The sequence below is a fragment of the Furipterus horrens genome, unplaced genomic scaffold, assembly GCF_987537825.1.
Source record: "Furipterus horrens unplaced genomic scaffold, mFurHor1.1.pri manual_scaffold_1, whole genome shotgun sequence".
Lineage (NCBI taxonomy): Eukaryota > Metazoa > Chordata > Mammalia > Chiroptera > Furipteridae > Furipterus > Furipterus horrens.
Genome location: NW_028327171.1, coordinates 200,983,359 through 201,011,323, shown reverse-complemented (window position 1 = coordinate 201,011,323; position 27,965 = coordinate 200,983,359). Strand labels below are relative to the sequence as shown.

The window sequence follows — 27,965 nt, the reverse complement described above, 5'->3', positions numbered from 1 at the left end:
GTTTAACTAATCTTTATGAATAGCTTTCTAACTATAACTCAACTTTCCAGAATGGCTTTGAGGAATCATAAAACAGAAGATAAAAGCAAAGTAGTAAAATAGTCAAAGTTCTATACGCACTACAGACCCGTCACAGCAGTTATAATTATTAGAAGATGCATTTAGCAATTAATTCTTGGAGATTAGCATTTTAGGTCCTGCTATCCAAATTAACCAACATAAAACTTTGCAGTGTATGTGGTATGGAGTATGTGAAAATTCAGGACAATTGGGAAGCAGCATTGTAATGAACTTGGGAGCCTGGGTTCAAATTTTGTTGTTGCTACTTACTAGCTATATATTCTCGGCCAAGTTACTTAAATACTCCATACTGTAGTTTTCTCTATAATACTCTCCTCATAGGGTTTCTATAAGGCATAGAATAGTGCCTGATCTATAGCAGAATATAAGAGATTAATCCATTTACCTTTTGTAATATCAGCAAATTTGAAAAGACTTGTTGTGTTCCCCATTATAGATTAAAAAAAAAAAAATTGAACTCAGAGAGTTTAAGAGTCTTTCCCAAGGTAAATTCCAAATCCCATGCACCATTTACCATTACTCAAGCACCTATTTGGTTACCAAGTCTTGGCCTGAGATTCTTCATCCTACCATGAGGATGGAGTGTAGTATCAGGAAGTATCACGTGCACCAGTCTTATGCTGGAATGTCCTGGGAAAGACAGCCAGCTTTGCGGGGAGTTTTCTGGAAGACTACCAGGCCTAAGGAACTTCCAAGTCACAGAGAGGCTGTGTTGACCATTTTGGGTCACTAGCTCCAAGTGGTTACCTGCTAGTGGCCAACTACTACCTTCTTGAGGCCTTTACATACTAAATCTCCTCACAGCATTGGTTTCTAGCTAAAAAATGGGTCAGCAACTCTGAGCTACACAGCTATGTCTATACAGACACATGTGTGAGATGATTGTGAATTCTAGACTTTGGTTGTCCAGGGCAGGAGGCCCCTTGTCCCCTTTGACAAGCACAAAGTGAAGGACTTGGAATCAGAAGTGAGGAGTTCTTTGGTCCTGTGTCTTTTCAGCTGTTTGATCTCTCTATATCTTAAATCCTCACTCTGAGGCACGGGTAGCAGTATCATACCCATATGTTTATCGTCATAGCATTTCAGGATTGCCTACTAAAATAGTTAATGAGAAATGAATCCTTTAATTTGCAGAGCACCATAGTATACTTCTCATTTCTATCATCACGATATTGGCATATAATCACACTTCTGGGCACACCATAAAAACTTTAGGTTTCCCCCGTACCTAGCTGCACAGGGAAAGTGAAGCCATTTGGCAGATCTGGCTGAAAGCCAGGACTTCTTACTGCCCAGTGGGAGCCATTTAGCACTTTAGAATCAGCCAGACAGGTTTGGCTTTGAGAGGGCATGCAGGACACTATTTAGAATTCCCTCATTTATTCAATTAAACTGAGAGACCTTGCCAACCATTTTCATTTTCCTCTCTGTCTTTTATTTCTCTTGCTTTCCGTGGTCAGCACATTCAGCGAGAGGATAACTAATCTATAAATTTTCTGGGAGCAAGTTTGCATTTCTGAAAAGTGCTCTGGATAAGACAAATAATTTTTGTTGACTATTATATTTGATAACTACCTTAAAAAGAAACCCTGTTTATAAAATGTGAAGGGAAGGGCCTGAAGATATTAATTAGGTTAGCTTGAGTAACATTTTTAAAGTTATAAAATAGAATTAGCTTTTCCTTTGTACTTTCTATTTAAGTTGAACCACATCCATATGAAATTACTGCTCTTGTAGGTAGGTTTTCTATAGTTAAACCAAACATACTCAAAGGTGAACACTCCCTGGAAAATTGAGAGTCCTCAAAAATGAATTAAAGTCTGGCTAGGTTGAAAGTTCTGTTTGAACAGATCTGAAGGAAGTCATTTCTATTCAGCCTTTTTAAGAATTCTGGAGGAAAGGTGGGGGAGTGCATTTGAATGGGAGGGGTCTTTGGTGTTTTAATTTGGAAGTCAACTTTTCGTATTAACCTGAAAGAGCTGCTGTCACAAGGTTGCTCTTGCTACTGAATATCTGAGAGAAAGATCAATGCAAACTGAGCACTGCATTCTTTCAGATGCAAGTCATTTTATGAGCACAGTTTAGATTTTTCAGTGAGAATTTATCAGGAACTTGCCAAGGAAAGGCATCGGTGTGACACAATGACACCCTAACGGGGGTGTGCAATAAATGTTTGCTGAGTGAATGAACCTGAAGTTGACATGTCGTTTCTAAATTGTGCAGACATTTCAGTAATGGGAAGGTTTATATAAATATGTCTTGGATGAAAGTGCATGAAAATTGTACAGCCATTAGCTGTAATCATGCCGGGGATAAATCCATTTCTGGAGTGGGATAGTCAGAGAGAGTATGAAGGTTGAAATATTGGAAAGGGCACAGGAGAGGCACACTGGGTGGGGGGCGGGTAATAATTAATAAGATGCAGGGAGCTTGTTTTGACTGGTGCCTGCAGCGACTTTTGCTTGCCCAGGGCACCCCGGTTGCCTGCCTCGTGGACACTAGCTAAAAATGGGACTCCGTCAGCCCCTGCAGCTCTAACACCAGCCATCTGCATCTTGCATTAACTGCATGTTTCTGAACGATGTCAGGGTCGATCAGAGCCAGGCAGCAGCATGAGGAGTTTTCAGTCACTTCAACTTTGCTCCCACCTCTGTGTTCAGACCATTGGCAGCGGCAGTGATTGCTCACCGAGGCGGCAAGCGTGGAAGTCAGAAAGGCAATTGGCGATGCTGGTCCCAGCTGCTGGTGTCGGACACCAGAGAGGAACCGCCATCGTGGTTGGTTCTGGCGGTGTTTATGCAATTTTCCAAGCTGCCTGGAATGATCAGAGGCAAATCGTCCTCAGTGGTCACAGCTTGTTTTCCTTAGATTTAACCACACTGCATACAAGAACAAGCTAAATGGACTCTGTTAATAATCCACTTGTGAGAGGCACCTAAACCTAGGGAAAGCCATTTAATGCCAGGCAGACTGTCACCAGCATTACGTTTACCCAGGGAGCCAACCCCATCCCATAATGCATGACCTCTCTCACCTGAGCAAAATGACTACACAACCCTTTAGCAGTTGGAGTCCCTTCTGGTGGTTGCTTATTATTATTTCACATTTAACACTTTAACTCAGGAGGGAAAAAAATGAAGAATAAACAGTGTTTACTCTTCCCCAGAACTCTAATGCTGTTCTAAAATTCACCTGGAATATATCACATTTTAATGACATATTAAAATCTCCACATTATAATTTTAAATGCATTAACTGCTTACCACCAAAAAATATAAATTAGAAATTAAAAGTGCTATTACTGTGTATTTGCTTGGTGTCAGGCACAAAGCTGAGTATGGTACAAGCTAATTGTCCCAATTTCGGAGATGGGGACTGCAAGGTTTGGTGGGGCGGAGCGACTAGCTCAATACCCTTGCTGACATGTGACAGAGCAAGACTGCAGAATGAAGACCACCTACCCCAAAACTTAACTTCTTCACCACTGTGCACACTGCCATTTTATCCATGCATTATCCAGAAAATTCTTCCCAAGCTCATCTTTCATTATAAATTGCAAGTTTATTCAAACATTTCTTTGACAGATGTTGTTTGAGTTTCTATTTGATGCCAGGGAGCATGCTAAATCAATGAGTTAAGACCACGTGGAGCAATCAGGCAGCTATAATGGGGATGGGAAAAGGAGCTCTCAGATGAGCAGAAGGACATGTGTCTGGGTGGTGTGGCCTGGTATGGAAATGGCTAAATGTGACTCAGAGACATGAACAAGGCAAAGTCAAAGAAGGGACAGGTTTGTTGGTTTTTCTGTTTTCCTATTGGGGTGGTAACAAGACTGAAGACAAAATGTGGGAACAGAAGAGGATGAAGAATAAACTTTATACAGACACAAATGACCTTGACAGATGATGACAGAGAGAAGAGGTTGCTTGCCAATCTCAGCCTGGGTATCATCTTATACAGCATCCCATCACTTTGAGCCAAGTATTTTTGAAGTTTGTGTAAATAAAGCACCCTGAATTTTAGTAGTTTAAGTACAAGTCTCGTGATTTTTATCCCTTCCAAGTATGATCCCCTAACTAGTGTGTTCCAGGAAAAAAAAAGTGGCACCTGTGATGGAAAAGAAAAAGCTAAATTTAGGGACATTTTGGGGTAAAAGCAAGTGAAATACATTGATGGGAGGTCTCTTGGCTTCTCATGTGTTGTGTAAAGACAGGCTGTGGTCCCACTCTAGCCCCCGGACACTGTTGAGAATATGTTACATCACTGTAAAGTCCATCAGAAATGTATCCACTTATTAACTGGAAGTGCTTTAAGCATCAGTAAAAAAGTCAGCTTGGAAAAAAAAAAATCCATCCCTAGTCTCTAGCCTTGCCTTTAATGTATTGTTTACAGATGCAAAGCAGTTTAGAAGAAAAGCTGGCTGCTATTTACCACACAGTGCTCTGGAAGCAAATTAATTTCCCTGGGATTCCTTCCTCTCATTCACATGAAGCCTGCATTTTTTCTCACGTAAATCTTACATTTTAACGTTCATTAGCATTGAAAAATCAAACTTTGCAAATAAATGTCTCCCACTCAAGTACAGATGTTGGTTATATATGAGTTAGAGACGCTAACTCTCCAATATACACAAGGAGAGACCATCTTTTCTGGGAAAAGAATATTTTGCCTTTAGAATCTGTGGGTGCCATAGAGCCCTGGAGCCACGTTGCTTGGGTCTGGATCTTGGTCCAGTATTTGCCACCTGAGGACCTTGCCTGAGTTACCTCACTTCTTAGAGCATCATTGTCCTCAGTTGCAAAATAGGGTGTTCTGCTCTTAGGTTATTGGGAAGATTCAAGAGATTAAGCATATAAAGAGATTCTAGTGAATGCTCAGTGAAAGTTAAATATTGGTTTTGATGATATAATCTATTATCTTCTTTCTAACATTTTTTTAAACCAAGTTTTCCAATACAGAGGGATTATGGGTATCTTTAGCAAACCTAGGTTGTATTCAATAAATAAACATTCAATAAACATTAGAGTGTCCACTGTTTTATGTGGGTTTCTCACCAAACAGGTATCAATACTTCCAGGTGTACTCAATTCCAAGTACGCTTTCCTGAGAAGGATAAATAAATGCTGTAGTTTCTAAATTTTATACCTCATTCCTTTAGCTAATTTATCAGATATTTTTAAGGGTTTGTGTGTGTGTGTGTGTGTGTGTGTGTGAAATTACCAAATGCAAAACACAAATAAACTCTATGCAACAGTAAAAAATATATACCCAAGATCAAAATTAATCTTTTTACTTTAAAAAATCATTTTAGAGGTGAAATCTAAACTGATTAATTGAGTTTTATAATATATTTTATTTTCCAATATCAGTGATGCTTAAAAGCTGTAATTTATTTCTAAGGAAGAGAGAGCAGTCTGCTTTAGGAAAGATAGTATCTTTGTTAAAATATTAGCTGTAAAAAGTTTATGCAATCTAATTACAGGTTGCATATCGAACAGCAGCAGTACATCAAGAGAATATGGAATACAAAGCAGAACCTTCAGCCTAGATTAGCTACCACGCAAGGTCAGCATAACTTCGTTATTCACTAACAAAGTTTGAGAATAAGTATTGAAATTTTATGTCCTCAGCGTAATGATTCAGAATAATAAGTAGTCAGACAGTAATGGAACTAAAAGGTCCCTTTCATTCTCATTGATCTTTTTTCCTAATTGGTACAAGGTACACACAAAGATTTCAGCTAGCAGTGACAACTTCACTAACAGTGAACTAATCGCAACGCTTAATTTTTTTGCATTTGCATTTTAACTGTGGCAAGTTTTGGAAACAGAGATTAAATTTTGTTAAGGGCTACCAAAATAATTCTTTTCATAAACTTTTCTGTGATGGAGCTGAACACATTTAGGGGATACAGAGCTTCTCTTGTTGCCAAGTGGGTGATGCTTTGGTGCTCCTCTGAGTTGATTTACATCTCCTTTGCAATGTTACCAAGTGTTTGTCATCGCTCTATGTCAGGTGCAGTAGTCCCCAAACAAATCAGACACAGTATGGCATCCAAGGAGAGCACCATCACACTGCCTTGGAAAAAAAATTAATTGATCGTACAGTTGCTTAATTTTATGAGGAGGCATTGCAGCAAGCATTGCTAAGTATGATGCCAGATATCCATTCATGCCAAGAAGATCTATAGATTCAATTTAAAAGTGCTCAGCTTAGAAATTATGAGGGTTTTTTCCCCAATGGAAATTTTCATGTGAGTTTTGCAAATAGGCTAGACAGCTAATTCCTCTCTCAGATAACTGGGAACTGAAGATTTTGACAGAAGTGGCCCAGTATTTACTCACTTAAACACATCTAGCTCTTAAGTAACTTAGGGTTGACAGAGCAGAATATAAAAATTAAGGTAGCAGAAAATAAAATATTGTATAAATGTAGTCGGGAGAAGGCAGAGAGAACATTCTATTAGGACACTTTTCTTTAAGGGACAGTATACTACTATACAAAAGTATAAATACTAATTAGTGTATATTTAATATATATATTAAATGATACTAAAATTACACTGACAATAAACTCTAAGGACATTTGCATTTTTATTTGAAGAATGTCCTCACCCATAGCACTTGAAGCCACAAAATTATTTGCTTGACACATTTTTGTTGAGTTGAGTGAATCAGAGGCATTTGTAACATGATAGTATTCATTTCACTTGCATAAAATAGGCTGAGCATCTCTCTACTCATGCAAGAAGCCAACTGCATTCACCTACAGAGAGTAGGAGGCAGTCTCTGGGAATGTCTAACTAAAGTGATAATTTGCTAGAGTGACAACATCCTGCAAGGATGAGAGCAAATGAATAGTTCATGAAGAGCCATTCAGCAGTTGTCAATGCACAGTGCTCAGTCTGTCTCCTGGTTTCTTATTTTGTCTGTCACAGCCATGTAGACGTTGAGATATATGTTTGACATGTTGTTTCTTGCATCTCCTCACAATCCAGTTCTGAGCAAAACCATCCCATCTTCTATAGTAGTATGGCAATAAGTAAGATTACACATGCCCCAAAGAGGAGACTGGAGAAGAAAACTGCTTGAGGACATTAGCATGCATGATGATGTATATATTTACTCAGTGCCCGTACAAAATCTTATCCCTAGCAAGTCTGCCAAAACCAGTCCAGTGCCAGCCCATTTGGAAGCAATCTGGTTGCTTTGCTTGGTTTTATGCATTGGGTTAATAGGTTCAATAAGAAATCCTTGCAGACTTTTTGAGAGGAAGTATAAACAAATAAAAGGCATGGATCTATTTATTTATTTCATCAATTTTTATTGAGTTTTGACTATATTAATAAGCATGAGTTTGGTTGCTAGGGATCCAAAGACATTATTAAGTCTCAGACCCTGCCTTCCAAAACATAGAGACCATTGGGGAAGGGATGAGCAGACAAAGTAGTATAGTTTTTAATCTAAGAGGACCACCCACCTAGATTATGAGAGGGAGAGATGAGTGATGAGTGAGGACTTGGTATGTCTAATTGGAAGAATGATTCTTGAGCTAATTGAAAAGTTGAATAGAGGTTAGCCCAGTGGAGAGAGAGTGCGTGTATTTGAGAGAGAGAGAGAGAGAGAGAGAGAGAGAGAGAGAGAGAAAGAGGGAGGGAGAGGGAGAGATATATGAGTTTGTGGAGTTGGGGGAAGGAGTAAAATATGTATATTTGGAAATGTTTAATATTACAGGTTTATCTGGGGGTGGTGGAAGTTACTGGGTTACTACTGAGAGCAGTGCTAGGGAATCAGCTTTGAGAATAAACAGAGGCTAGATCATCAACCTTTTGGCAAGTCATAGTGTGAATCCGGATTTTATGCTGAAGGCATTTGGGGATATTTTAAGCCAGGGGTGAAGAGATCAGATACATATTTTTAGAAAACTGTAGAAGCAGGGAAGGTAAAATATCTTTGTAGAATCATAAGAACAATGCTAATAATTTTTGTTCTAGAAGTAAAGGTAAAGGAATATATATATCCCTATAAAAGGAGTAAAGGGGAAACCCTAATTTCTATTTTTACCCACAAATGTTAAGTTTTTAGCTCAACTGGATGTCACTAAAGTATCAAATTTTCCAGTGTGGATTAAGTGGGTGCTGGCAGGGGAGGCAGACTCTCAGCTGGCTGAAAACTACACAGAACTGGGATGTAACTAAGGCTGTAAAGTTCACTCCTCATGGTGATCACGGGGAATATAGATGGAACTGCTGGTTGAAGAACTGAATTCAAGTCCATCTCAGCATTTTTCTTATTCTAGAAGCTGACCTTGAATTGAAACAGCACTATAATTTACATACATGTTAATTGAATACTGCAAAACGCTAGGGAGAACTTATGACCGGGACTTAATAAAGGTGTTTCACATTTATTAGGAGAGACAAAAAGAATTCTTCCATCTTTTATTTAGTAATTCAAAAAATATTTGTGTCTTGCAATATAATAGCCATTGGGACACCAAAGTGAAGAAGAATAGGTCTTCATAGGACTTACAGTATAGTGTGATAATGGATAGATGAGAATAAAGTTAGGAGAAACACATCTTCCATGTACCAATAAAGGATATTGGAAAATACTTAAATGGCTATGCCCAGGAGAACTGCCCCAGTGAAGTTTAGCCTTGGATAGAAAGCCTGAGAGACTGAAACAATGTGTGATAATTCTTTTTTAGGAAGAACTATTTGTTACTCTGTAAAGTAGGGGTCCTGTGTCTTCCCTTCTGTCTCAGATGTCCCCACATATAGAATATTGTATGAATTGTGTGTTTTCAGTTTTGTAACTTGTGTTTAAATTTCTGTCACGATTTTTGTTAAGTCCTATTGTAAAATTCCATGTAACTCACTGAGCTTAATACTGTGTGGCTGTACCCAGACTGAGCCTGGCTCCCAGCCCAATGACTGATGTCTGAAGTAGGGATAACTGACACAGTTTTAAGAATCACCTTTCTCTTTATATATGTAAAACAAAAGCTCATGGTTTATAAGTAATGATTGTGCCACGTGGATTATAGTCTTTAAAGTGTGTGCTCAGTCTGTTTCCTATCCGGAAGCCAAGTTCGGCTCACATTGCAATAGGCCAATGTGGATACAGGGATTCACCACGCAGTACAAAAACCTTGGATCAGGGGAGCAGAGTGACAGGGGAAATGTCAAAAAAAAAAAAAAAAAAAGGTATCTTCAGTATATTTCCTACGTTTATAAATCAAACAGCAGAATGTGAAGCTCAATAAAGAATTTGGATGGTGAAAGGCAAAAGACAGATTGAGAAAACATTGTAGGGAGCATATTTTCTAAATACATATGTCTGTAACGCAGCCCCAAATCAAGGGAGTTGCTTAGTTTGTCTTTGGTTGAAAGCAAACTCCATTATTTAGCTCAGAGAATATGTTTTCAGCTTGGGAAAAACAGAGCTCCTAAACTCACTTTTGAAATACTGCCTCTGTTGAGTTTCCTTTCCTCTATGATTCTGTGTTGTCTTTCATTTTTAAGCAGTGTTCCCATTGGCTGTGAAAGAAACTGAACTACTCAGGCAGTCCAGGGACTTAAATTCTTATCTTAGGCCTCCTTTAAAACAATGAGGGATTAAATAGAATTTCTTCTTGCTTTCACTATTAGGGCACTAGCTACAAGTTCCTGCTTGAAAGAGGGAACCATTTGCATTAGTCTCTTGACTCAGAGACTTTAAGAACTGACGTCTCATAGAGATGATCCCATGTAACCTTGTTTTCAGTGAGAAAAATCAGACCCCAAAGGCAGAAGAACTGGAACCTATGTCTTCTAGAAGGACAGTTCTAATTTATTTGAGTCACTTTTTTCTTTAGAAGAGTTCCCTAAGGTTAACTGGGACCTTGACAAAATTCTTCATTGCATAACTCTAGGGGGCACTGTTCACCTTGGGAGCTGAGTAAATCATGCCCCGTCAGCATTGTGTACCTGTACCCCCGCCATTGCTTGCTTATTGGTGATAATGCATTTCTTTCTGTGCAAGTGGAAGGTACTTGAACGCAGTCCCTAAGACTCTATATTACAACTTCGGTCTTTAAATATTTTGTTGTCAAAGAATGCAGAGATACTAGACGATGACCTGGAAACACAATGTATACAATCATTTCTTTTGACTCCTACATTTTCATTGCAGCATGTGCAATTAAAATGCATAGCGCCCGGGAGACGCAGCACGATGGCATGAAGACGCAACGTGGTTTTTCAGTCCAGCGAGCGGAGCGTTGTCTCCATTGCGCCATCGTGGCTGCAGCGTCATCAGTACCGCAGTCACTTACCACACGTCTCAGAGACACGTGCTGTGAATGGAAGGGTCCAATTTGGCCCTCTGTATGGCCCCTCTGTGAAACTTTTCTGGGGCCTGGCCCTTGACTCCACCAATATCTGCAACTGGAGGGAATCAGAGCAGCGCTAGGGTTCTGAAGCTATGACCAAGAAAGAGAAAGAGACAATTGAAAGCGTTCCATCCATTTTATGGGCAATGAGTCAAGGAAAACAGTTTAGAAATATTTGTTGGAAGAGGGGGCTTAAAGTCACGGTTACTGGGAAGATTTATGGCTAAACTCTGCCTGCCGTTATCCATAGATAACCCCAACAATTTAATTTATAGAAGCCACGTACAAATCATTCAGGGCAAAATTACAGGCATTCTCTGAAACCTCCCGTTCTTCACTTGGCTGGCTAAAACCAGAAAAAATGTCTGTGACTATTACTAGGCAAATGCCTTAAATCAGAGAATTTCTTCTGATTTTTCTCTTAGGCTGAATTGACAGTTACATGAATGAAATTAGCAAGTATTTGAGGGATGTATCCTGTTATTTTTTTTTAAACTATACTTACTAAGTTGCTTGGCTTTTTTTCTCTCCTCCTTAGACCTGCAAGGGAGTGCATCACTTTAAGTTGTTTTAAGGATGAATACTGAGGTAGAAAGAATCAAAAGTCAGCCGCAGAGCCCGAGGGTAGAGCCATGAGAAGACCAGCTCTAGGTCTTGCTGTTTAATACTAGCAACCGCGCGCGTAGGTAGCACATCCGCTACAGCTGCAGGCTTATTCAGTTATTCTGATTTTAACTTCAGATATTGCTAGAGCATCTTAGAAAGCTGAAGTGCTTTAATACAAGTACACGCGCGCATAATTACTGCTCAGAACAATCCCATGAGGTAGATTTGTACATTACTGTGTTTCTGGGTTGCAAAAGAAACTGGAGCATAGCAAGGTGAAATGGTTTGTCAGGTGATTGTGAGCAGAGCTGTCAATCAGATGCACTGATGTACGCAGGAGTTGATTCTACTCATTTGGAGAGGTGGTAGGCTTGCCTGGATTTCATTCTATAAAAGGAACCGCGTCTTTGGAAGTTGGGAGATGTATCAGAAAGTATTTGGGCTGCGAGGAGGGGTTCTGAGAATGAATGCAGAAGTCAGCCTGCTAGGATCCCGCCCTCCAGCACGAGGTCACTGGCTCTGGCATCTGTCTCTCCAATCCAGCTGCATGGCTAATGGGGTTGCCTCTGGCTTTTCCTATCCAGTCTCAGGTGGGAGAAAGTTTTAAGTTCGTGTGCTGCCTGGGGAAATGAGCTCTGGCCAATGCGTCCCACTCCATCTCCTATTCCCAATTAGTCGATAAAGTTCCCATTGTCCCTTTTTTAATGTTCATAAATATGTGGCTTAAAAACAAAATATACAAGAATGCATGAAAAACACTCAATAGTTTTATAAAAGCGTGCAAAATGACTATAGAATTAACTATGAAGATATATTAGCTTTTCCTCTTATCTCTTAATTTTGGTATAAATAGAGTGGAGATGAATTTAAAAAGATATTTCAGTACAGTAATAAGAATGATATTAAACTGTTGAAAGGAGGGAACTTGGTCCTTCCTGTCAGTGAACAGGTTACTCAAGGAGCTTATGTGCCATCGTTTCTTAGTGTGGCTCCATAAAGTGAGTTATTATTTTTTTATAGTACATGTATCAAAAAAGTGCATTCTTACCTCAGCAATATCCATGTGAGCAAAGCAAGAAGTCAAGTTTTATGACCACTTTTTATATCTAGACCCCAAAGTAAAGATGATGGTACCCCTAATATTATTACTACCCTTACTGTGACTTGCACCTCTTTGCCTCGTTCCTGCTCTGCACCAAGTGCAATGGAGGCATTTCATTGTGAACAGAAGTGGATTCTGTCAAATCCTAGAGGAGGGTTTTGTCAATTCCTGGTCTATGTTTCCTTTCTCTAAGGCTACTTTTTGCCCAGGAAAGTAGATTTCTTTTTCCTCCCTTTGTCTTACTGGGTCTACAGAAAAATAGCAAACAGCTCCATTTGGATGAAAGTTGATACTGTGGATTGTAGAAATGTAAAATTAAGTGTGTAAGTGGAATTACTAGAGCACTGAGCTTGGATATGTTACTATAGTTTTCCTTTCTACTCCTTTAAAATCTGATAGCTAAGCTAACTCTGGGAACCTGAACCCATGGCATTCAAACCTGTTCTATTTCAATAAGAAAGTAAGACATTGGTAGCTCCCATTGGCAATCATTGCTTTTGGGTGGGGTCTCCCCTAGACAATTACATGGGAACTTGCCTTAGTTGTAATGTTCTGGGAGTCGCTCATAGCTCTGACTCTGCCTTAATGTGAAGCCAACTGCTTCTGCAAAGAGCCCACTTAAGAAATGGTTTTGTTTGACATCTGCTTACTGAAAAGTTCACCCTCCCTGAGAAAGAGAACTCTTTATTCTCAGGAAAATTGATTTCCTGCAGAATAGACCTAATATTCCAATACAGAGAAAATGCAAAATTGCTTCTTTTATTTTCACAGTTTTCCCCTATGCCAGAACAAATTACCTGTTCAACTCTAAATTTTGAAAAAGGAATGGCATACGACGGAAAAAAATAACTTGATCTAAAAGGCATTGGTTACTTCCAAGTAATAATTTTTTTGGCAGTGTTTCTTCACATCCTAAGCAGAAAAATGTGTCCAGACTGAGACAGTCCACACACGATCAGATCGGAATGTGTTTGCCTGTGGAAATCCTATGCGCAGGTGCTGGTTATGTAGGCCTGCTAGCGGCTCCGCCTGTTCTCCTTTATTGTTTGCATTTTTCATGTTTTCTGTGATCCTAACACAACTTGAGATTTGTGGAGGTGCTGGTTGGAGGGTCCTTGGGGAGCAACCGTTTTCTCTCTCAATGTTATTGAGTCTATGAGAAAGAAACAAGATCAATGCCAACACACAGTCAAGGTCACTTAAGAATGAAAATTGAAGTATCTTAGATTTGGGAAACATTAAAATTATTGAGTGGGTGGCACTATTAAAACACCCCCTCTTGTAGATGTTACCACATTTTTCATTTCCACTCGCTCATCCTAACATGATTATCAAGACCACTAACGAAAACACATATCATGTTAATATGGCAGTTTAAGCAATGACTTAGAGATTTTGAGGTCTCCTTTTTATATGGTTGCCATGTTAATATTGTTTTAGTAATGAGTTTGACGCATGTGTATGCATACACTTTATATATATCTACCTCGTTAATTTCCTCTGGGATGGAAACACATATAACCAGGTACTTGTGACATCAGTTTATTCTCAGACCTTGTGCAAATTATATATAATTTGCTGAAATTGGTTTCAATCACTAATCTCTCTCTTCATCTTGTCACTACCTGAATGATCCATTCCTGATTTCTCAAGTGGCTCCTTTTTGACTCCCACAGGTAGTTAGCTGTGGGTCTGCAAGTCAAAAAGGTTTGTCCAGGTCTGCCTATCTTCCCAGCCTTCTCAGGACAAAGCATGTGTTTGTGCTAAAGGCCGAGATGCTATGGCATTGGAGTCCGGATAAATGTTATCTCATGTGTATTGTAAACAAATAACTAAATGGGGATCAGTGGTTCATATCAGAAAATGAGAACTCCGCCATCACTCACAGCTGAACTTGAGCCCCTCTGCTTCTGGCATGAACTTTCCCCCCTCATGGCATAATTGCTGGTTGTCTCTGTTACCCACTTGGCACTGTGCCACGGGCATGGCGGTGCCCTGATGTCTCCATTTTAACTAAGGTAAGGTGAGCTGTGAAGGTGAGAAGGTTTGGCTTGAGCCCCACTTGGCACACTTTCATTTTAAAAATACCTTACAAAGAAAATGGGGACCTAAGTACAGAGTAATTTTATTTTTTCTCTGCATGGTAAGTTATTCTCTGAACTACTATAATTCTCACGACTTTGACATGGTTATTGCTCTTTCGACTGCTTGCTGCTGTGAGATCCAAAGAACCACCCATTTGGATGAAGTTTGTGATTTTAAACTTTGGATGCTTCTGAATCTATTGAATTATAGGACTCTATGATGGAGGCTTCAGGAATGGCCAGTCCCTTACCTGATAGAAGATGAAAAATGAAGCTATCAAATATAAGAGCTTAAGCATCAATCAGTTTAACAGAGGCACATATATGATTTGATAATTTCATCAATATGAGATATAAGTTGAAATAAAACAACAGAGTAATTGTTTGACTTCCTCCAACATGATGGTGCTGCCCCGGTGTAGACTAAATGCAATAATGAAAATGACTCAGCACTTTGCCTATGAGCTCAATTTGTAGAAAAGCTTCATCGTTTAGATAGAAAATGGCAGTGGAACAAAACCAAGACCTGGCGATAGCTTTAGTACAAGCGCTTATTGCCTCTCAAGCTTTTCCAATTGTCTCCACGGTTTCCACTGCCTATAGATGTAAAACAAATATTTTGTCTTGTGTATTTGTAAGAGTGAATGGCTTACAAAAAATACATTGTGATAAAACAAATTTTGATAATTTAGCCTTTGTTAACATTTACAAATTTAAAAAAAATCAGAAAATCCCACAAAACCTGGATCTGTTAGTAGTAAAAGCAAATAGTAGCAGTGAAATACAGAAAGCATCACACTAGCTAGGAGTGCCTTGCCTGGAGCCAGGGCCCCATGCTCAAATTCCCAGCGCCCTGATTTGTGGTGTTGGCCAAGTTAATAAACTTCTATGAAATCCCATTTCTACATTATTAGCATGGAGAAGATGATAGAATTGGCCTTGTGATATAACACATTTTCTTTCTCTCTAGGAATCTGAAAGGCTGTTCTTGGGTAGAAGTTACATAATATGTGACAAGAGTGTTAGATCAGGAGTCTGGCTTCTGATCTGATCCTAGCTTTCCCATTACTATATCTAGCTTGTGATCTTAGGCAAGCTCCTGACTCTCTAGTAACTAATTTATTATTTGCCTGAACCACGTTGATAGTGTATTTTGTTTATACCTGATATATTGGGTCAAGCCCTAAGAAATTGCTATTTTTTCCACCTTTATTTAGATACAATTGATATATAACATCATGTAAGTTTAACTGTAAAATGTGTTGATTTGGTACACATATATCGCAAAATTATTAGCACTGTAGTGTTAGCTAACGCTTTCTTCACCTCACATAATTACCATTTTTATCTTGAGAATATTAAAGATCTACACTCTTAGCAACTTTCAAGAGTATATCACAGTATTGTTGACTAGATCACCATGTTGTACATTAGATCTCCAAAACTTATCTTATGACTAGAAGTTTGTACCCTTTGAACAATAGCTCCCCATTTATCTCCCCTACCTCCTACCCCAACCCCTGGTAACCATCATCTGGTCTCTTTCTGAGTTTGGCTTTTTGAGATTTCACATAGAAATGACATCATGCAGTGTTTTTCCTTCCCTGTCGGACTTCACTTAGCTTAATGCCCTCAGGGTCAGTCTGTGTTGTCACAAATGGCAGGATTTCCTTGTTTGTCATGGCTAAATAATATTTCATTACATATGCCATCTCTCCACTTGTCTGTAGACAGACACTCAGATTGCTCTCTGTCTTGGCTGTTTTGACTAACCCTGCAATAAACATGAGAGTGCAGGTATCTCTTAGAGATTCACTTTTCATTTTCTTTGGATATACACCTAGAAGTGAAATTACTGGGCCATATGGCAGTTTTATTTTTAGTTTTTTGAGGAAACGCCTTGCTGTTTTCCATAGTGGCGGCATCAATTTACTTTCCCATCAATAGTACACAAGGGTTCTCTTTTTTATTTTTTAATTATTTATTTTATTTTATTATTTTATTATTTTTAAGGGGTTCCCTTTTTTCTATGTCTTCACCAACTCTTATCTCTTGTTTTTTTTTAATGATAGCCCTTATAACAGGCATGAGGTGATCTCTCATTGTGATTTTGCTTTAGACATTGATTTAGACACACATATTGGCAATTTCACGGTCATTTCTATGCTGCACACTAATCAAAGTGTTTTACACATATTAACTCATTTAATCCTGACAATCATGGCATGTGGCAGGTAGATTAAGAATCCCAAACAGGGGTTTTCCCTGCAGAAAAAGAGACTGGATAGAATGAAATCCTTTTTTCCTTAGCTAGTGTAAAAAGAATTTATGAGAAACTAATGAGCTCATTATTAATTAAAAATTTGAAATGTAAAAGCAAGAATGCCTACCTGCCTGCCCTGCCTGCAGTCTTTTCTAAATGCAAACCGCTCAATAAGTGTGTGGACCTGTCTCATACTTGGCATTTCTAAAAAGGAGAAAGTCAGCCAAAGTGCCCTTGGCTCTAGAGTTGTCAGCAAAGAAATGAAAATAAAATCTTTTTGTGTTCTTCTAACCTTTGTTTGAGCCAAGATTATATGATAACTGTCTGTGATATGTCTAGTTTGATGGTCAAATGATCTGATTCTTTTAAATAAGCTGTGAAAAGTGGAGTCTTTCACTCGAAGAGACCAGGGCATGCGTGAGAGAGCAGTAACGGGCGCAGGCATGCAATACTAGCATTCCCCTCATGAGGGGTGAGTTAGGGGTGGGCAGGGACCCTGTGCTGCTTCCTCATCATCATGTCCTTGGTTCCTAACACAGTGCCTGGCACACAGCAGTGCTTACCCAATATTTGTGGAGCGAATAAAAAGTTGGTTAGAAGCAGAATCAGGTTAATTTTCATTTTATTCCAACAAGTTCAGGGTGTCCTTCTGGCTTAATCTTTTCATTTTTGTATATGAGAAAACCTAGGCTCCAACTCACACTAACATAGGGAAATTCTCTGAACTTGTCCAAGATCTAAGAATTCTAGAGAAGTTTGAAACTCTTGGAAAAAGAATTATGAGAACCAGTCTGGGTCAAGTTTAGAAAGTGATGATATTGTTCTTCCTCGTATTTATGTGACATTATGTGCTTGAACTTCCATATTTAACAACTGAGAGTAACTTGTATGGATAGAACCAGGAAACCGAGAGGTTGGCAAGATACAAATCAGACAAAGAGGGGGCAGATATAACATGAGCTTTATCACTGTTAAGTGACAAAGTCTATATTATGATAATTTTATTTTCAAATTATTATTATTATTATTTTTAATCCTCACCTGAGGATATGTTTAATTTTAGCGAGAGGGAGAGAGAAACACTGACGTGAGAGAGGAACATCTATTGGTTGCCTCCTGTATATGCCCTGACCGAGGATCAAACCCACAGCGTAGGTATGTGCTTTAACTGGGTATCAAACCTGCAACCTTTAACTGTATGAAAAGATAGTCCAACCAGCTGAGCCACCTGGCCAGCGTGATAATTAGCTTTTGAAAATTCCTTTCTTTTTTTTTTTTTTGTTCACCCGTAATGAGTAATCAATTATTTTTTCTAAAATAAGCTTATGGCTATAAGACACATAGATTTCTTAATTTTCCTCCCCAAATTAACCTAAAAAATTCCATCCACCATGTATCCCTTCATAGTTATAGCAAACCCCAGGAAGTAACTATCACTGGTAAAAAGAGAGAATTCTGCAAAACTTGAATCTTTTAAGACCTAATTTCATATTAATTTGTCTCCGGTACCTCAAATCATTTCTCTTTTCATCTTTTAAAACATTCTCAGGTTTTCAATTTAAAAAAGTGGAGCTGGGATTTCTAAATACTCTTCCTTTCTCATGAGGAACCTTTACATTTAAAATGCAAGGAACAATGAGCAAAACAGAAGCCTGTGACACTACCCAGAAAGTGTTTTGTGCATCTTCAGTGAAAGGCAAAACCTTCTCAGATTCCCAGACTTCTATTGGCTCTTGAAAAACAGGAAATGGGTAACTCAATTACGCTTTCCTCAAGAGAGAAAGTGCCCAAAGGCTTCTGTGCATTGATTCATGTTGCCACACAGGTCAAACAATTAGCAGATGGACTGGAGTTGAAATGAGGCGATGGCCTGGGGCCGGGGAATGGAGCCTGGATGGTGACATTATAGCCTTAGAAATAGAAGTCACTACTAAATGATAAACCGTTATGCAAATCATTTCTCTTCTGATAAAAGTCAATGGAAAATGTTGACCTGGTTCCTTTCACCTGCAAGTTTACTAACAAAGTCTGCTTTGTTAGTGCTTACTTCTATATTGAGACAGTGTCAAGCAACGTGTCTGAATTATATTACATATACAGTCAATGTGTTTTTTGAATATTAAAAAAGTTAGCTTTGGGATTTTTTTCCTCACATACAAATATTTTGTATTTCTTCCTTATTGTTCTGTGTATTGTGTTTTCAATATACGTATTTTACATATCAAGATTTAATAAAACCTAGAACAGAAATATAAGTTTGAAAAGTAACTTTTTTTTCCTATAAAATAGCTATTGTATTCATCTATGGGAAAACATGTATTTTCATAAGTCATAGTGATCATTAATAAGCAGTATGTTTTCAGGAATGTATTTAAATATATCTTTAAAAGGTAAGTTAAAAGACTTTACAAATGTGTTTTTTAAATAATTTGTTTGTTTATTTTATTTTTAGAGAGAGGGGAAAGGAGAAAGAGAGGGAGAGAAACATCACTGTGTGGTTGCCTCTCACTCGTGCACCCAACTGGGGACCTGATGTGCAACCTAGTAATGTGCCCTGACTGGGAATCGAACCAGCGACACTTGGCTTGCAGGCTGACGCTCAATCCACTGAACCACAGCCAAATGTGTTGGGTTTTTTTTGGGGGGGTATAGATAATATATATTTAAAATACTATGTGCATGTTTAAAGACAACCATTAAAATTGTGTAGCCATTATATGGACTTTAATTAAACAAAGTAAAGTTGTCATTTATATATATACATACATATATGTATATGTATATATATTTTTATAAATGACATATTTACACCATCACCTTCTGGTTCGTCGTCGGCAGCCGTCCGTCTCGAGAGACGATGGCGTAGCTTCCTGAGAGTCTATCTGCACCGCCGAGAATGGCTGTGCAGTCCGACTCGGGAGTGACAATCCCTGCCACACTTGTTACAGGTGGAGGCAGATGGCTGTTGTTGCTGCTGTTGACGCTGCTTCCACCTCGATCTTTTCTGGACCGCCTCCTCGTTGCGCGCAGCCTCTGCACGTGACGTACCTTGCCTGACCGCGAGCCTCCAGGCTAGGCGGTCGTCTGCTTGAACTTCCCATGTGTTGAGATTGATGGAGCATTGTGTCATGTCCTTTTTGCAGATGTCTTTGAACCGCAGTTTTGGGCGCCCTGTCATCCTCTTGCCTTCTGCTAGCTCGCCGTAGAGGAGGTCTTTGGGGATACGGCCTGCATCCATTCTTTTGACATGGCCGAGCCACCTGAGGCGTCTCTCACTAAGAACTGCATGCAAACTGCTCATGTTGGCTCGCTTCAGCACCTCGGTATTGGGGACCTTATCCTGCCAGGCGACATGCAGGACGCGTCGCAGGCACCTCATGTGGAAGCTGTTGAGTTTCCTTTCGTGCCTTGCGTAGGTGGTCCACGTCTCGCTGCCATAGAGGAGAGTGCTGAGTACGCAGGCTTGGTAGATGCGCAGTCTGGTTTTCTCAGTGAGGCTGGAATTGTTCCACGCTCGCCGGTTCAGTCTGGCCATAACTGTGGCTGCCCTGGCGATTCTCCGGTTGACCTCCAAGTCGACTGACAGAGAGCTCGAGATGGTGGACCCGAGGTAAGTGAAGTCGTTGACAACCTCCAGGGTGTACCCGTCGATGGTGATGCATGGGGGAGTCCCCGTGCCTTGAGCCATAACATTCGTCTTCGTCAGGCTGATGGCTAGTCCGAACTCCTTGCATGCGTGGGAAAGGCAAGTGACTAGCTGCTGGAGTCCCTCTTCGGAGTGTGATGTCAAAGCTGCGTCGTCGGCAAAGAGCATCTCACGGATGAGCACCTCTTTGACTTTGGTCTTGGCTCGTAGACGGGCCAGGTTGTAGAGCTTGCCATCGGATCTGGTGTGAATGAAGACACCCTCGCTGCAGTCCTTAAAGGCATATTGGAGGAGCATGGAGAAGAAGATTCCGAACAGCGTAGGCGCGAGGACGCAGCCCTGCTTTACTCCGCTGCTGACTGGGAAGGCCTCAGAGGTTGCGCCGTTGTAGGACACCGTGCTGTGCATGTTGTCGTGAAAGGACATGACCACAGCAAGCAGATGTGGTGGACAGCCAATCTTCCGTAGCAAGCTGAAGAGTCCGCTTCGACTGACCAGATCAAACGCCTTCGTGAGGTCGATAAAGGCGAGGTAGAGTGGTTTATGCTGCTCGTGACACTTCTCCTGCAGCTGGCGTAGGGAGAAGATCATGTCCACTGTTGATCGGCCAGCTCTGAAGCCACACTGGGACTCTGGGTAGACGCGGGAAGCAAGGGTCTGCAGGCGGACAAGAGCGACCCGGGCGAATACTTTGCCAACGACGCTGAGGAGAGAGATGCCCCGGTAGTTGTTGCAGTCGCTGCGGTCTCCTTTGTTCTTGTACATGGTGATAATGTTGGCATCTCTCATATCCTGGGGGATGTAACCCTCCTTCCAGCAGCGACAGAGTAGATGGTGGAGCGGCTGTAGCAGGACTGGTTTCCCGCTCTTTAGGATTTCTGGAGGGATTCCGTCGCTTCCTGGTGCTTTCCCGCAAGCGAGGCGGTCGATGGCTTTGCCGAGCTCTGCCGCAGTAGGTGGGGTGTCTAGCTCCTCCATGACTGGTAGGTCTGGGATGGCATTAAGAGCAGTGTCTGTTACGGTGTTCTTTGTTGCGTACAGCTCGAGGTAGTGCTCGGTCCACCGCCGCATTTGCTGTTCCTGGTCAGTGATGACCTCACCTGTCTTGGACTTAAGGGGGGCGATCTTGGAGGGGATTGGGCCTGTTGCCTTCTTGATACCCTCATACATTCCTCGTGCATTGCCTATATCGGCGGCTTCCTGAATGCTTCTGCACAGGTTTAGCCAATAGGTGTTGGCACAGTGGCGGGCGGTCTTCTGGACTTTGTTCCTGGCAGCCCGTAGAGCTTGAAGTGTACTGGGAGTGGGCGTGGCCTTGTAAGCCAGTAGGGCCTTCCTCTTAGCCTCGATCACGGGTTCCATTTCTTCCCAGTGAGCCTCGTACCAGTCAGCGTTCTTCCGCTCTTTCTTCCTGTAAGCAATAATGGCGGAGTTGTATATGGCGTCGCGGAGACGTGGCCAATTGGATTCGATAGTGTCATCTGCCGCCACTCCCTCGCCGAGTGCATCTTCCATCTTGTTGATGAATTGCTGGGTCTTAACTGGGTTGCTGGCACAACTGGTGTTGATGCGTGGGTGACCCTTCATCTTGGAGTGGTGCAACCTCTTCGGCATTATGCGCACCTTGCTTACCACGAGGGCATGGTCCGTGTCGCAGTCTGCACTGTGGTAGCTGCGGGTGAGGAGGGTGCTGCCAATATCCGTTCTTCTGGTGATGACGAGGTCAAGCTGGTGCCAATGGCGGGAGCGGGGGTGCCTCCATGACACCTGGTGGATCTCTTTGCACTTGAAGAATGTGTTTGTCACGCACAGGCCGTGGTGACACGAAAGCTCAAGCAGTCGCTGACCATTCTCATTGATCTTTCCTCTCCCAAAGTTTCCAAGGAAGGTGGGCCAGGCCATGTGGTCGGCTCCTACTCTTGCGTTGAAGTCTCCAAGGAGATAGAGAGCGTTACTACTGGGTATCTTGGATAACGCTTCGTCCAGTGCATGGTAGAACTGTTCTTTCTCTTCGATGGTGGCGCAGAGGGTTGGGGCGTACGCGCTAAGAATGCTGACTGGGCCAAAAGTTGTTGACAATCGGAGGGTAAGTAATCTCTCTGTGCCTCCTGTGAGTGGCTCTATGGAGTTAACAAGCGTGTTCTTCACAGTGAACCCAACACCGTGCTGTCTTGGTTGGTCCGGAGACTTCCCTTGCCAGTAGAAGGTGTAGTTGGTTTCTCTGATAGTTCCATTGTCAGCCAACCGGGTCTCCTGTAGAGCCGCAATGTCGATGTTTAGTCGTGCCAGTTCCCTATCGATGACAGCGGTTTTCCTGGCACCCTTGATCCATGGAAGGCCTGCAGTAAGTCCGGGGCACATGGTCCTGATGTTCCAGCTAGCGAGGCGAAGAGCCGGAGGCTTCTTTCTTGTTGTTTGCTTGGAATTAACTGTTGCGGGTGTTTTGTGGCCCACTTTTCGAGAGGCGCCTCTCTGATCCCCACGCACCCAGTGGGGCAGGCGAGCCATGGTGAGATGGCACCTAATTGGCTGGGGGCTGCCCAGCTTGAGGCGGGCGGTAGCTGTCCAGTGAGGTGCGATGACCTCTCCCACCGTCAGAGGAGACCCCTGGCGCTCGTTTCCTTCGCCAATCGGATGAGCTTATAACCGGTATCTGTCTCCTCCCGTGTTGAGTCGACATCTTGCGATGACGCTGGAGTGTCCTCTCCAGTGAAACTGAAGCTACAGAGCCTGGGCAGGGTGATATGGAGGGTCTGCTGTTGCCCATGCAGCAGACCCCCCCTTTCTTCACAGCTGAAGGGTCCAAGGGAAAGACAAAGTCAATACAGCTTGGCTTCAGGTGCGCCGCAGGAGTTGCCGGTGTTGACTACAACGTCAAACCGCCTTAGGGACTCCGGCTCCGGATTTTCTGTCGGGGTTTACTCCCTTAGCCTTCCCCCTGAAGAGGTATGCCGCAAGGCAGCGGAGGTTTTTTGGAGTCAGAGTTTTCCTTCTCTGATTTTAGAGATGGTAAGGATGGTCAATGCACATTTCTTCTGCGCACTTGAAAGCTGTTGCCGGCCTCTCTCTCGGAGCACAGCTTTTCGGAGTTCCCTTGTGTTTAAGGAGCTGTCAGTTAAAAGTTATATTAACTTATGGAAAAGTTATTCAACTCCAAAGAAGCAAAACTGGCTTTTGAGAAGGCTGTAATTTAGTCTGAGTTCTGCTTGATTCGCCATGGGAATAGTTACAACTCTCCTCGCCGGAAGTGCGTGCTGCTGTCACTAAGTTCTTCACCAGTGTGCCAGTATTCTAAGAAATGTTAAAAGGTCTTCCTTGGGTCCAGAAATCCCTAATAAGAGTGGGGATGTGGAGGAGAGGGTGGCCTTCCCACATGGGGAAGGATCGTGCAGACTCCAGGTCAGTTGGCTGTCCCCAGAAAATGGCATGCTTCGTTTAACAGGCTGGCATCCTTGTTGTATTCCTGGGCACAAGCAGAGGGAAGGCAGAGAGGACTAGAGATGCTTGGTGAGAATTTGGTGCAGTGGCTTTGAGGGGAGAACTGGAGGAGCAGCCGCCCCAGTCCCAGTGCTGATGCATCCCCAGTACTGCAGGCAGACCATTCCCCTCCAAGTGGCATCAGCCTGAGGGGAAACAAAAGCCCTGCCTACAGGAATTAAGCTGCCACACCACCTTCTGGTTACTATCTTCTTTAAAAATATTAAAATTCATATTAATACAAAAAAGTAAAATCATCCTGTTAATTCAAGAAAGGCAACAGTTAGGTTTCGGACTTTGTTTCCCAGGGTGGCCACCTTGCACGCAGAGGCGTTATTTCTCATACAGTGACACGCCACAAGCCAAAGCCCAGTTAACATCCTTTGGGGTCAGCAGCGACCCATGTAGTATGGCTTCAGAGGCTCCAGGAAGTGATGCTTTAAGTATTGACCTTGATGCTTCCGGCATCCGGTCAACCCACCATCTTAGTGGGCTATCCAGAGTTACTCATGTTCACGTCTCCTTGAGCTGGAGAAGGAGCTTCTTTTCAGGGAAAGCTGGTCAAATGTTACTGACAACAGTTCTAGTAAGGGACCTTTTGATTTGGGAATGACTATAAATATAACTTCTATTGCTTTTTCTGATTTAAAAAAGACAAATACTGTTGGCAAAAAAAATCCAAAAATATGGGAAAGTAAGAGGAAGAAGAAGTAAAAGAAGAAACTTGTGGCATTAGTTAAGGTTGGGTTTAAGTCCCGGCATGGCCTCTATCTACTCGGCACAGTCATGCTCATTGATAAATGGCATAATAAAATATTGGAGGGTTCTGAGGATTAAATGAGATACTGCGTGTACATTGCCTACCATGTTTCCCAAAACATATTAGTTTTTGAATAAATAGTCCTATATTGTTATTAATGTTGTGATGTAAAATAGCCATAATCTACTATTCTACCAATTACTAAGCATTTTAACATTGTCGTGTATTTCTTTTCATTCATGTTTTTCTAAGCTTGCTTCTCCACTGTTGCGATCATATTGCATGTACAGTTTTATAGACTTTGTTTTACTGAACATAATATAGCATCAAAGAGAGAAGCTCTTTCTCACATATCAAATTGGCAATGATAAAAGATAACACTGGAGACTCAGAGTTATGAGTGCCATCATGCATCATTGGTGAGAGTATCAACCAGTATAACCTTTCCTGAAAGCAATTTAGGGAATATATTTCAAGAGATTTTAAAAGTCATCTATGGTTTGACCTAGTAATTTTACTTCTATATAGCTAGTCTTAGGAAATAAGTGAATATATGAACAATGACTTAAGGTCAAGACAGTTCATTGAAGGGTCATTTATAACAACAAGGAAATAAAAAATTATTACTGTCCACTATATGGAAACTGGCAAATAAATTATACTACACTCAAAATATGAAATATTGTACAGTTGTTAAAATAAAATTTACAAAGAATAATATAAAAAGGATTCTTGATACGATGTTATATGGAATGAACATACTGCCCAATGCAAAGCTCCAGTATTACAATTTAATATTTTACAAAACAAGTATGTACAGAGAATGGCGTAAAAAAAAGGTATATATATCTAAATGTTAATAATGATTATATCTGACTATTGGGGTTATATATGATGTTTATTTAAGCATTTACTAGTTTATTTATTTGTATTTCACAAAGCTTCTACTTTGTTCATGTGCTTATATAAACATAAAAGATGAATATGTATGTAAGTATATACTGGTATACACACACAAACATATATAAATATATATATCCACATATATGCATACACACAGATGCATACATATAAATCCATGCATACATACATAGAAAACGTTTGCCTTTTATGTTTATATAAGCTTATGCTCAAGGCAGAAAAACTGAGAAATACAAATCCATCCATCCATCTGTACATGCATGCATACATACCTATATGTGTACACACACACATATGAAACAGATACAAACATTATATCTTGACAACTTTCTCATGCCATTAAATAGTCTTAACATTTCATAATTATGTATTTTTAATAGCTTTAGAATGTTAGGGTGTTTAATCTTACAGGTATACTATAATGATCCTAACCCTTTTTGGTATTTAAAAAAATATGTAGATAATTGCAATGTATGTCTTTGCACCTAAATATCTTTGTTTGTACTTCTAGCCCCTGTCCTTTGTGGTGCCAAGGCATCCTTGAGTCATGCAAACAAACCTGGGGGGAATATGTGTGCATGCACACACCTGAACATGAGCCTCCAGTATTAGGAGGGAGAAAATAATACCATTTCTTCAGGTAGTGGAAAGAAATGACATGGCATCTCTGGGAAGGAAGAGGCAGTATTTTCTAATTGGAGACCAGGGTATTCTGAGGATGACCTACTGCTTGGAAGAGGATTTAACCAGTATGCTGCTGTGGCCACTTCATGGTTTTGCTTTGTTTCTTCTTTTATCTTGAACATTCTTTGCAGATTTCTTTTCCTGGCTACACTGTTATCTATTAAGACACACTTGTGATATAATGGTTTCCAATGTGGGCTGAGATCAGTGTGCTCACAGCACCACATGCCTACTTTCAAATTTGCATATTATGTTACGACTCATCTATCAATATTTACTTAAGTGGTCTGCATACTCTCGTGCGAGCGACTCAGGGGCAGAGGCTATGCCTTACTCACCTTACAGCTCTAGTACAATGAAAGGTGCTTGGCACATACTGGGTGCTTCACAAATGTTTTGTGGGGCCAGTCATACATTGGTAGGCAGTGGGAATTCCAAAGGAAAAGACAAGATCTGACAGTGACAAGGTTGTGAGTCTAGGGACTCACCTGTCCTTGTGTTTTGTCTTTTCCCTTTGCTCCCTAACCACAATACATATGAAGAAATCCAGCATGATTTTTGTTATTTTTAAGGAACAGAAATTTTACCAGCAATCTGCAAACCTGCTTTTGCCACGGTCCTCACTGCAGCTCATTGCAGTCAACTCTTTTTTTTCTATAAGCCTGGACTATTGTGCTGCTACTGAGGAATATTGGCCTTCTAGTAAGAGCTACTGTCTGTGGCAAATAAAGTGGGATATTCCCCTGAGTAACTCAAGGGCTTTCTAGAAGTAAGTTATCCAATGTGAAGGTTAATATTTATATTGCAACTTATAATTTAAAAGTGATTTCATCTACGTTATTTTAATTTGTTGACTTCTAACATTCCTTTGAGCATAAAGTTGTTCATTCCACAGTTGCAGATAAAACTTTAAGATATAGTCCTAATGAGAAAAAGTAATCTCAGTAATGGTACTGCTATCAGCTCATTTTCTATTGGGAGGTATTTGCATGTAGAAAAATCCTTGTCTTGAAGAACAGGGGAGGAGGAAAATGCCTTAACAAGAGTGGACACATCAATTGGAGATAAGATTTTCATGATTCATAATGTTCCCCATGATAGTTATGGTTGGAGAGAGAATATACAGCTTAGGATCTATCATGGTTTTCTTAAAATTGAAAGCCCAAACGTGGACCAACATTCCAACTTAATTCCCTCAATGTCTATAAAAGCCCGTATCATCACAATCAGCATAAACATGTAAGGTATGTTTACTATGTGTTAAATGCTGTTCTAAGAGCTGTATATGGATTACGAGATAAGTTTGTTGTATACCTATTACAGATGAGGAAGTTGAGGGACATTGTAAAAGGTCAGAAAAAGTGGTGAATTAGGAATTCAAATCCAGCCAATCTGACTTCATTCTTCTTATCTGTTGATAAACAGCACTATTTCTCTTAATTTTCATTTTTATAAACTTTATCAGAAGCCCAAGTCATCTCTATTTACTCTGAATTTCTTAAGTAGTACTTTATAAGTATACATTTTATGGCACCTTTTAAACAGTATTGTCTCCTTACTTTGCTCTAGCACAACTTGCCTTTCTCAGCCTTCGTATTCAATTACCTGCTTCCTCCCCTTGGGGTCTGCCTTTACTTCTTATTCTTTATCAAAATCAGTTTTTCCAAACATTGTTGGCACATGGCAATAACCTGGGGAACTTCAAATAATACCGAAACCTGACTTACACCCCAGAGACTCTGATTTACTTGGTATGGCCAGGATATCACTATTTCCAAAAATTCCCCAAGTGATTCAGCTGTGCAGCCAAAATTGAAAAACACTGGTCTAAACGTCTCATGCTTATTTTTCATCTTACCTGCAGCATCTCCACCTCCTTCACTAGGTTTCAATGTCCCTGTTGCCATCTGTCATACTACAATGCAGCTCTCCTTTATAGCCTGTAGACCACCAGAATTCGTAGTACC

At 40.8% G+C, this 27,965-nt stretch overlaps 1 protein-coding gene across 1 annotated transcript in view; it reads right to left on the bottom strand.

The window, feature by feature from the left end:
- Positions 1-27,965, bottom strand: part of VWC2L (von Willebrand factor C domain containing 2 like) — a 140,767-nt gene that overhangs the window by 23,706 nt on the left and 89,096 nt on the right. Inside the window, 2 exon segments of the mRNA XM_090268753.1 lie at positions 10,399-10,494; positions 10,497-10,545. Of these exon segments, the coding sequence (XP_090124879.1) occupies positions 10,399-10,494; positions 10,497-10,545 (145 nt within the window).